The sequence below is a fragment of the Sesamum indicum genome, linkage group LG12 (genome assembly GCF_000512975.1).
Source record: "Sesamum indicum cultivar Zhongzhi No. 13 linkage group LG12, S_indicum_v1.0, whole genome shotgun sequence".
NCBI lineage: Eukaryota > Viridiplantae > Streptophyta > Magnoliopsida > Lamiales > Pedaliaceae > Sesamum > Sesamum indicum.
Genome location: NC_026156.1, coordinates 5,864,334 through 5,875,569, shown reverse-complemented (window position 1 = coordinate 5,875,569; position 11,236 = coordinate 5,864,334). Strand labels below are relative to the sequence as shown.

Here is an 11,236-nt window from a genome sequence, read left to right as displayed (position 1 = left end):
AAAAGAATACCCTTGTAAACCAAAACAATATTACACAATTACTGGATTAACAAGATATGATAGATTGTGTGACAAAAGCAAAATTTGGGCACCCATTATTACACCTAAAGGAAAACGCAGATGAGGTAGATTAAAACACAACTGGTATACTTATTAATGACTTGAGAAACTGAAACTAAAACACGCCCAAGCATTAACTATCAAGAGTAATGACACTTACCACTATATAAATTAACACGCCCAGTTGGGGAAATACTCCATTGCAAGAGAAGCACCTTCATCTAACATTAGTATAACAAACGATGGCTTATTCTTCCCACAAAATCCTCTCCATTGCTCTTCTTATGCTGATTTCCGTTCCCTCTTCATTGGGTCGCCCACAAAAATCAGAAACGGAAACAGACCTGAGGGATCTCTGCTCCAATACCCGGAAGCCAAAACAGTGCTGGAAGATCATCAAACCCCAGCTCAGCAGCTTCGACGTGACGGATAGCAGGAGCGTGGCGGGCGCCGTCATCGACCTAGCAGTGGCAAAAGCCCAAGAAATCCACGACAAACTTAACCAGCTTTTCCAGGATTCCAGAGACGATAAGTTGAAGGAGAAGTATATATCCTGCTCCAAGAATTATAACGACGCCAACCGCAACCTCGATCTGGCAAAGAGAAACTTGGATTCCAATGATTATCAGAATATCCCGGTTCAGGTGGATGACACTCTGGAAGAATTGAAGAGCTGCAGGCATGAATTTGACAAGGATTCATTCGACCCGGCCCATATCAAGAACAGGAATAAGGAATTCGGAGTTTACGTGGACATTGTTAAGGTTGCCACTGACCGTTTGCTGAGGGAAGATGATCGTCTCCAAGAAAATGCTCGTCACTGAAAGCAATTCAATATTGGGAGTGTCCTTCTCTCAAGAGATCTATCTAATCTACAGGCTTCAAGTGCAAAAATTATTGTACAAACTATTAATACAAGTATAATTTGAAATAATTTCTCAGAGAGCCTATTTTGTGTGATCGAGTATCTGAATTTATTTAAATACTATACTATTTCTCAAAATTGAAATATAAAATTTATTACATAGAATACTAAAATCTAATCCACGACACATTATTATTTATTTATTGATGTGATAATTTCAAGATTTTAATAAACATAAACTCTTACGTTGTGGTAGTAGAGAGCGGGCAATGACCTATTGATTGGGGATATTAACAAGATTCCAACACGTCCACACATAATGGGCTGCCTTGTAAAAATCAACATCCTCCAATTAAAATTATGTTACAGAATTGAATTTGATGAACCCTAATCTTGATCTTCTTTCAAGCATTCAAAGTCCAAACTGTTCCTTTCCACTTCAATATATGATACAACGTTGTGCATTTAATTCAAGACTGATTCTTGCCGCTTCCATATTTTTATTTAACTTAGTTTCTTGGACAACATAACCTCGTAATTAACACCACGAAATTTGCCGGCAATTACAAATTATTCTTATTCGTGGAGCCGAAGGCAATCCCTTCAATGGACCGCCTCTGTTATTTGTTTCCGGTAAAGAATTGTACGGACTAGAATACTGGCTTGCGGATCGAAAAGAATGATTCCGTTTGCAAATCTAGAGGAATTTGAAATTATTATCATGGGCAGTTTCAACTTTGGTCAGGGATGACGTTACCATAAATTGTGGCCATTTTTATGCATGGATTACAAGGTGGGACATGAACTTGGACATGTGAATTTGGGTGGTCAAAAGCAGAATTAAGGAGGATGGTGTTATATCACATGTAGGCTCATTATTTAAATCTCAAGATCAGTAATATAAAATTGTTGATTTCGGATATGTCAATGCCTTGTGGAGAGTGATGACAATTGGGTTTGGTGCATTGTTTTGTTTATGCAAGGCCTGCCTGAATCCTGATTGATCCAAGAAATCTCGGGTTTTCTGACTTTAGAAGTTTCTCTTTCGAATGAATAAAAAAAAAAAAGAGAGAATGTGAACAGACCAAGAATGAGGAAATACTACAAACACAAATGACAAATCAATGGGCTTCCTGATTTAGGCCGGGGATTTTATATCTGTGCTTTGTGGTTTTCCCTGTCGTAAACATCATAGAAATTTTCGACATTTTTTAGTAGAGTGACAGCTTACGGTAGAATCATAGGAAGATTCACTGATGTCCATGTTTATGGATATATACTCAAGAATCCTAGTTTTATTAACAGAATTCATCCAGCTATTCATGTTGTACTGCTGATGGAAATCGAAGAGGAACAGAGAGTTTGAGAGTATCAAAGATGTCGGGGCCAACAGGGAGAAGAAAGCAGAAACTGAAATGGAGCAAACTGTATACATTCTCATGCTTGCGGCCGACTACTGATGAATCTGCGCCTACTGAGCGTCTTCTTGGGCAACCGGGATTTTCTCGTGTGGTTTTCTGTAATGAATCTCAGCTTCACAAGAGCAAACCAAATAAGTATCCGAACAATTATGTTTCCACAACGAAGTACAATCTTATTACCTTTCTGCCAAGAGCCCTTTTCGAGCAGTTTCGCAGGGTTGCAAATTTGTATTTTCTCTTAGCAGCTATTCTGTCTGTTACTCCACTGGCAGCTTTTAATCCAGTAAGCGTGATAGCTCCTCTCGTGTTTGTTGTGGGGCTTAGCATGCTTAAAGAGGCCATTGAAGATTGGCATAGATTTTTACAGGTAGATTTCGTATCTTTTCAACAATTTCAGCATTTTATCAGAACTGCTTCTCATGCTGAAAAACCAACATGTTGCAGGACAGAAATGTGAACTCTCGGAGGGTGAAGGTTCACGTAGGAAACGGTTTATTTGTGCACAAATCTTGGGAGTCTCTGTTGGTGGGAGACATTGTCAAAGTTAGCAAGAACGAGTACTTTCCAGGTGATCTTCTTCTCTTGTCTTCTAGCTATGCGGATGGTCTTTGCTATGTTGAGACCATGAATCTTGATGGGGAGACCAATCTAAAAGCTAAAAGAAGCTTAGAAACCACACTTGATCTGGATGAGGATGCAGCATTCTGCAAATTCAAAGCCACAGTCCGCTGTGAGGATCCAAATCCAAGCCTTTACACTTTTGTGGGCAATTTGGACTTAGAGAAAGAATCCTATCCCCTGAGCCCATCACAACTTCTCCTAAGAGACTCTAAACTTCGAAACACGGAATTTGTTTATGGTGTTGTGATCTTCAGCGGACCGGATACGAAAGCAATCCGAAATTCCACAAGATCTCCATCTAAACGCAGCAGAGTGGAGAGAAAGATGGATCATGTGATTTATCTGCTCTTTGGTATGATGGTTTTGATTTCTTTAATCTCAGCTGTTGGCTCTGCGTTATATACAAAGTCTGGGAATTCCAAGATGTGGTACCTTCAGTTGCATGATGATACTGATAATTTGTTCGATCCTGAAGATCCCATGTCCTCAGGTCTTTTGCAATTTGTGAGGGCCCTTGTGTTGTATGGCTACTTGATCCCAATATCTCTATATGTCTCCATTGAATTGGTCAAAGTTCTACAAGCTATGCTGATCAACAAGGATCTTGCCATGTATGATGAAACGACAGGGAAGACAGTTGAAGCTAGAACGTCCAACTTAAACGAGGAACTTGGGCAGGTGGAAATGATTTTATCAGATAAAACAGGGACCTTAACCTGCAATCAGATGGAATTCAGAAAGTGTTCTATTGAAGGGATTTCTTATGGTGGTGAAGTGACTGAAGTTGACCTTGCAGCTTCTCGAAGAATGAACATTAATGTGGAGAGATATAGGTACAGCTTGGATGGATCTGATTCCACAGGGCGAAGCATCGAGATGTTTGACCTTTCAACAGCTGATGGTAGCACAGAGAAGGATGTATTGGGTTTCCATCAGGGCTCAGAGGACACAAAGACAGGAAATTCAAGAATTTCAAGTTCACAGAAAGAAACGGCTGTCAAGGGTTTCAACTTCAGGGATAATAGGCTCATGGACAAAATGTGGATTTACAGGTCCAATGTATCTGATATGATCATGTTCTTCAGAGTCATGGCTCTGTGCCATACAGGAATTCCTGTCGAAGAAAATAGAGGCAACAAAATAATGTATGAGGCTGAATCTCCTGAAGAGGTTGCATTTCTGATTGCTGCCCAAGAATTTGGATTCAAGTTTTGCCAAAGAACTCAGTCCACAATGGTTCTTCAGGAGCTTGATCCTTCTTCTGGATTGGAGGTGAAGAGGTAAAACCTGTCTGTTACTTGTTCAATCTTTCTCCTTCTGTTTTCTTGAGCTTCTTGAATTTCCTAACCAAATCATCGACGTAACATACAGAGAATACAAGCTTTTGAATCTACTGGAATTCAACAGCTCCAGAAAGAGAATGTCAGTAATCGTAAGCAATGAAGATGGAGAGATCTTCCTTTTATGCAAAGGAGCTGATGAGTATGATTCGTTTTTTACTTATTCAGATCACTGCTTGAGAATTCACTTGTGTTAAGAATGCATAATTGAAGCAGCCATCATCTGATTAGATTTTCTCACGATTCTTTTGTTTTTTTCTTGAAGTGTTATTTTTGATAGGCTAGCAGATAACGGTAGGACATATCAGCAGGCGACAGTTATGCACCTTTCCATGTATGCTGAAGATGGATTGCGTACTATGGTGTTTGCATATAAAAAGGTTGGGTTGCCTGAATATGAAAACTGGAGTTCAGTGTTCAGAAAAGCAAAGGCCACTATGGGTCCAGAAAGAGAAGAATTACTCGAGAATGCCTCTGAAATGATTGAGAAGGAATTGCTTTTACTAGGTGCTGTGGCAGTTGAAGATAAGTTGCAGAAGGGGGTAAATCAACAAATTCTTTGCATCTAAGTCCTGTTATTACACTCAAGCCTTCTCCAGATATAAATTCTCGGTATGAATATAGTCAGTCTTTTTCCCCTTAATGATCCCAGGTTCCTGAATGCATCGATAAACTTGCACAAGCAGGGTTGAAGATCTGGCTGCTAACTGGTGATAAGAAGGAAACAGCAGTAAATATAGGGTGAGAACTTGTTTCTTTCAGTTTTCTCGCAACTTGTGACTTTCAAAGCACAATCATTAAATATCTCTCAGTGCCTTATCTTTGCTTTTTCCCACCCATATTAGACAACCTGCTAAATAGCTAATCTGTCTGTATATCTCGCACTTGCTGTTACAGATTTGCTTGCAGTTTACTCCGGCATGATATGAAGCAACTTCATTTGTGCTTGAGGAAAGAAAGTCCTAGTAACCAGCTAATGAAGGTGAAGATGAGTTTTACACTTTAAAATCAGAACATACTTGTGCATTTTAGAAATTCTTTTAACTTAAAAGAATGAGGTAGGAAGAAGATTGTTGAATCGGGATCAAGTATTCTTGGTTTTTAGTTTTTCAGGATGTCAAAGAAGAGATTCTGTGCCAGTTACAAAGTTATAACCAATTGATCACTGAAGAAGACAGAGAGGGTGATCCTTTTGCTTTGGTGGTAGATGGAAAAGCTCTTGAAGTAAGTTTGAGCTACGATGTGAGCAACCAGTTCTTGTCTGTGGCTATGAGATGTGATGTTGTCATATGCTGCCGCGTGTCTCCCAAACAGAAAGCTTTGGTAGGACAAAGATTCATCGATGTTTGTATTTGAAATGAATCAATTAGTTTATACCTCCCATCAGTCCCTTTTCGCTAACACATTATTTGAATACTTTGAAACTTTTTTAGATTACACGAACGGTTAAAAAGCATTCTGGCAAGACAGTGTTGGCAATAGGCGATGGGGCTAATGATGTTGGCATGATCCAGGAAGCTGATATTGGAGTTGGAATCAGTGGCATGGAAGGGATGCAGGTAACGTGTCAATCTATCTTTCCCTCTGCAAATGGAATCAATTGGAAGAAAGTTTTGAAATTTTAGAATGATAAAATTTCAGGCAGTAATGGCAAGCGACTTCTCGTTGCCTCAATTTCGTTTCTTGGAGAGATTACTGATAGTTCATGGCCATTGGTGTTACAAGAGGATTTCCAAAATGGTGACAGCTTCTTTCTCTGAAATCTCATAAAAATAACTTTTATTTCATCTGGTATTAAATGTACATTCTATAACCTTTTCTCTTGTCTTGCTGCAGATTCTGTATTTCGTGTACAAGAACATTGCATTTGGCCTCACACTCTTCTACTACAACATTTTCACTGGTTTCTCAGGACAGGACTTGTATGATGACTGGTACATGGTCATGTTCAATGTACTCTTGACATCTTTGCCAGTTATATCTCTCGGTGTCCTTGAGCAGGATGTTTCCTCAGATGTTTGTTTAAAGGTGAACACAACACACAACTGACAACATCGATATTTTTCTTCCGTTTCTTGCTTCATCTGATGTTTGTTTTCTGCAGTTTCCTGCCCTTTACCAAGAAGGTCAAAGAAACATTTGCTTCAGCTGGAAGAGAATCATCGGTTGGATTCTTAATGGAATCTTGGCTTCTATAGCTGTCTTCGCAATAAACATCTATGTTCTCTTCCCTTCTGCATTTGACAAAGAGGGAAACTTAGCAGACATTGAACACATCGGCACCATAACATACACATGCATAATCTGGACAGTAAACTGCCAGATTGCACTCATGATCTCCCACTTCACATGGATCAGCCATTTCTTGATCTGGGGAAGCATTCTATGCTGGTACTTGTTTCTCTACTCATACAACATCCTCCCTCCAACGTACTCGAAAAACGTCTTCGACATCTTCACAGAACAGATTGGACCTGCACCCTTATACTGGATCGCTACGTTGCTCGTTCTTGTCGGTTCACTTCTTCCATATTTCACGCACATTGTCATCCGACGTTCGTTTTTCCCAATGGACGATCATATAATCCAAGAAATGAAATACTCAGGGACGGATGTTAGAGACACACCGATGTGGTTGAGGGAACAGGAGAAATCCAAGCAGCTTACACAAGTGGGGTACTCGGCAAGAGTTGATGCAAAAATTAGGCATCTCAAAGAGCAGCTGCACAGGAAGAGGAAATCCTTTTACTTGTCTGTCACAAATAGTCCTGTCTATAAAACTATGATGCGCAGAGAATCAAGTACACCACACTAATTATGTATTCATTTGAGGCATGTCATTCATTCTTTCTGTTTCTGTTGTTATAAGCTCATATCAATCAATTGTAAGTAGGTAATTTTCTTCCAAACTAATGTAATCTTAGTAATTTCTTGGGGTTCCCATTTGAAATCTTGGAAATAAATTGTCGTAAATGCGTGCTTACGTGTTAAATGCTCATCGTCGACTCTTTATCTCAATAATTGAAGATGGAGACAGGGGACGAGACCCTTACTTTGTCTTAAGTTTTTACGAATTATTTAGCATCAATCCCAAGTATATATCTCTCACCAATGTGAATTGCAAAATCTGAGTCCAGACATTGCAAAATCTTTGTGGTTGTTTCAACCTAGGAGGAGAATTCATATATGTAGTAGTGGAGGTAGATTATTGTATATGTGGGGAACAATGTCTTTCCAAGTGGCAGCTGAGGAAAGAGTAATCTTGATCAACTTTAGAAATGCTTGGAAGAATCCAAGGCAGGGGGCGGGGAGGGGGCCTCCTTGTCTGGAAATCTTGTCCACTTTCTCAATTTTTTTCTAGGAAGAAAAAGACAAGGCGCAATATGAATCTGCACCAAGTCAAAGATGTAATGAAAGACAAAAAGAATGAGATAACACATGAAGAAATATGTCCGGCTTTACTACTTTATTGCGCCACACTCAATTTTAGAAACTACCCCATTTTCTTTCGCCGCCGCACATGTGTAGCTTCATTCATTATATTATAACCATCTTCCTTTAAATAATAACTCTTATTGTATACTACATCTACTATCTAATCTCCCTTTTAAAAATTTCCTCACAATATTTGTTATTTTTGATTGTTTAATGAAAAGATTAAGAATGGAATTGAAATACAAAAGAAGAATCTTGAACAAAGAAAGAGAAAGAGGGATGTGGTTGGGTGAGTTAGGCTAGTTTTTAAAAGTAAGCCCAAGTGTTTTTGATGAAAGAGGTTTTAGACAGAATTGTTGAACACTTTTGGTACACATAAAACCTGGAGCCCTCTTGAAATAAGACACGTAATGCAAAAAAGTCAAAACTCCCATTCCAAGACATAAATTAAAAAGATGGGTGTGGGTGTGGGTGTGGGTGTGAGTATAAGCGTGCTTGCGTTGCGTGCAACACACAATGAAGAAAAAGATGCTTCTTTTCAAGTTTGTTTGCTTTACAATACACAATACATGCATCTGCATCTGCATCGGATCTATAACCCGAAGCTGGAATTACCCAACACTTGTACGGATGTGCTTTCAGATTTAAATTTTGCATTGCTCAGTATTTATATATAGTTAAGATCATATGTGAATAATTAGAATTGGATTATTAAGTTGTGATATGATTAAGGAATAATACTAAAATTACCTGAATGGACCTGACATGGGCCATGTAGCACTATTTTTGCATTTATAACCTACAAAACAACCACTTCATACAAATTTTGATTCTGTAGACCATATGAAATTGCGACTACGTAGCCGGAACAAACTGTCTTAGTAGGAGAAAACAAGTGTTATTGTCAACAAGCAAAATAATCAATGTGTTTTAAGTTGAATTCTATCGTGTGGGGACCCACCACATAGATAACATCAACAACCCCTCATTATTTATACTACTACTGCTAGTCTTTCTCACACTACCACTACCACTTCCAAATTCTTCTGAATGTCCTCCTAATTTTACTTCTTCCTCCAACCTTCCACGCCTACTAACTACTACTTATCTGTCTTCATTGGAGCCATGATTTTCCATACAAGTTAACATACCTAAATAGTTGTCGATAAAAGCCAGTGTTTTGATTTGGGAAAAAAGGATACATATCATCAGGAATAGGATGAAAGAAGTTGGCAGAAAACAAGGCGCCCCCTCCCCGTGCGCTGCCTGTAGACTCTTGCGCCGGAGATGCACAGAGGACTGCATGTTTTCTCCCTACTTCCCGGCGGATGAGCCCCACAAGTTCGCCAGTGTGCACAGGGTGTTTGGGGCTAGCAATGTTAACAAGATGTTACAGGTAGAATTATTAATACAAACTCAATTTTACAAGAAAATCTATCCTTTTTCAAATCTATTCTCCAAAACCCTTGCGCTAATTCCCTGTTGTATTCTAATCATTCTTTTTTGTTTCTTTCTTTTTCAGGAGTTGCCAGAGTATCAGAGAGGAGATGCAGTACGCAGCATGGTTTACGAAGCAAATGCTAGGATGCGTGACCCGGTTTACGGGTGTGTCGGTACTATTTCATATCTGCAACAACAGATTGATGCGCTGAGGGCCCAATTGGCACTAGCCCAGGCTGAGGTTGTACACCTGAGGGCAGCAGCATCCACCCCCCAAAACACTAGTCCCAGTGGCAGTGGCTCGCCCACGTCATACACCTTTAAACCATCTTTTGACATGGATACGGTAGTACAACAATCCAGCTTCAGAGAATCTCTGTGGTCGTGTACTTAGATATATACAATCTCTAGTTATACCTCCTCCTTTCTTTCCACTACAAACTGCAAATAATAATATATATGTAGTGTTCACGCGTTTTAGCATGAATGCAAATTTACAACCTCGCATGCTTGCTTATAAAGTATTTTGTGAGGTTGAACGATTAGGTTTCATTGTTGCCACCGTTACTTTTTCCTGACAATTTCTTTCTTTAAATTAATCCACTGTTTTGCTTCTAGTAATCCCCAAGCAAAGTAGGACCAGCTATATGGGGCTTTTCTCAGAGGTTCATGCAACCGACGACGAAACTGAGGGGGTTCAAGAATCCTTAGAGATTTGGTTTTTACACCCAGTGATGATTTCAAAATCAGGGTTTTGCACAGTATCCATCAAATTAGAGAGAATCACGGATATATGCATACAGAGACAAAAAATAGAGTACAGGTACAGAAACAAATACGCAATTGGCAATCTATTATTGGCGTCGAAGAGATGATTAATAAGCTCTAACCTCAAAGAATCAAACCGACAAAAGCAAGTAAACAGCAAAAGCAGAGAACACTAAACTCAGATCCTAAATACTGGATAAATTTCCAATCTCACGCAAGCAGGCTAACCTTGTCCCGTTGTGTGAGAACTGCCTGAAAAATGAAAACTAAACCTGAATAGTCTTCCTCATGCGTTGGACAAGGGGGTGCTCTTGTTTTGTCGGCTAACTTGCTCTCTCGTAAATTTGGCACTCAGACTTTGTGATTTTGAAACCATGCTGACCATTGATGGAGTATCATAGGCAACAGGCCCACTATAGCTTGAGCTTCCACCCTCCCTCCTGATGGTTGTCACATTACCAGAGTAGCCCCTAGTTGTTGCCCTCTGCCAAGAATGTGAGCTCAACCCTGATAGCACATAGGCTCGCCCTGTATGCTCGTACATCGCCATGTTTTCCATTCTCTCTCTAATTTCCATCAGCTCGGCTTCAAGCCAACTGCAGAGACCATCACCAGCTTGGGCTGATGCAGAAGTAAGGAGAGTTGTTCTCCTTTGTGCCAGCAAAGCTTGTGCACCCTCCAGATTCCCCAATTCAGCCATCTCTTGTGCCTTGGCAATACCTTCAGCCACCCAAAGACGATTCCTTTGACGATCAACCTCAAGGCTGACTACCCCATCTGTTCGTGACACAACTTTAGGACGGCGGATCTCGACCCGCTCACCTTCCAACTGTACCATAGCTTTTGATGCAGTATCCCTATAAGAACATGAAATCTTCAGAAGTGATGTTCTTCCCACTGTCCCTACGCTCTCAGCAATTGCACATTCAGGAATTGACAGGTGGACAAGGAATTCTTTCTCCTCATCAGCATACAAGTCTCCAACATTTATCACAGCTTGGAATCCTTGGTCGGAAATTTCACTTGCATATCTCCCGGATGGAATGGAATCAATTTCCACCCCAGGCGATGCTGATGTCATGGTGAGACGAAGCTCCTGAGCCACCACACTGAGGAGGCCTCCAATACACCTAGCAAAAGCATCTTGCACCATATCAACTGATTCAATAAAAGAAAAGGTGCCTCCTGATGCGTCGGATATAGCATGCATGGTAGAAGAATCGTGGTCCACACCAAGTCCAAATGCATGGACTGGGAAAGAACGCTGGTTGTTCTCATTCTGTAAT

At 40.0% G+C, this 11,236-nt stretch overlaps 4 protein-coding genes across 4 annotated transcripts in view; 3 read left to right on the top strand and 1 right to left on the bottom strand.

Moving 5' to 3' along the window:
* On the top strand, positions 1 to 1,011 carry LOC105175844 (pectinesterase inhibitor). The gene has a single exon (XM_011098454.2). The coding sequence runs from the start codon at positions 303 to 305 to the stop codon at positions 882 to 884; it is 582 nt and encodes a 193-aa protein (XP_011096756.1). The 5' UTR covers positions 1 to 302; the 3' UTR covers positions 885 to 1,011.
* LOC105175946 (probable phospholipid-transporting ATPase 5) lies at positions 1,925 to 7,288 on the top strand. The gene is made up of 11 exons (XM_011098591.2): positions 1,925 to 2,713; positions 2,791 to 4,247; positions 4,339 to 4,449; positions 4,573 to 4,849; positions 4,960 to 5,048; positions 5,205 to 5,289; positions 5,421 to 5,630; positions 5,741 to 5,866; positions 5,949 to 6,047; positions 6,144 to 6,335; positions 6,412 to 7,288. The coding sequence occupies exons 1-11, from the start codon at positions 2,303 to 2,305 to the stop codon at positions 7,120 to 7,122; spliced, it is 3,768 nt and encodes a 1,255-aa protein (XP_011096893.1). The 5' UTR covers positions 1,925 to 2,302; the 3' UTR covers positions 7,123 to 7,288.
* Positions 8,753 to 11,236, top strand: part of LOC105175843 (LOB domain-containing protein 4-like) — a gene marked incomplete in the record, with an annotated part of 2,679 nt that continues 195 nt past the window's right edge. Inside the window, 2 exon segments of the mRNA XM_011098453.2 lie at positions 8,753 to 9,138; positions 9,265 to 11,236. Of these exon segments, the coding sequence (XP_011096755.1) occupies positions 8,962 to 9,138; positions 9,265 to 9,576 (489 nt within the window).
* Positions 10,017 to 11,236, bottom strand: part of LOC105175944 — a 3,999-nt gene continuing 2,779 nt past the window's right edge. Inside the window, exon 3 of the mRNA XM_011098589.2 lies at positions 10,017 to 11,229. Within this exon, the coding sequence (XP_011096891.2) occupies positions 10,237 to 11,229 (993 nt within the window). The 3' untranslated portion in view covers positions 10,017 to 10,236. The remainder of the gene's footprint in view (positions 11,230 to 11,236) is intronic.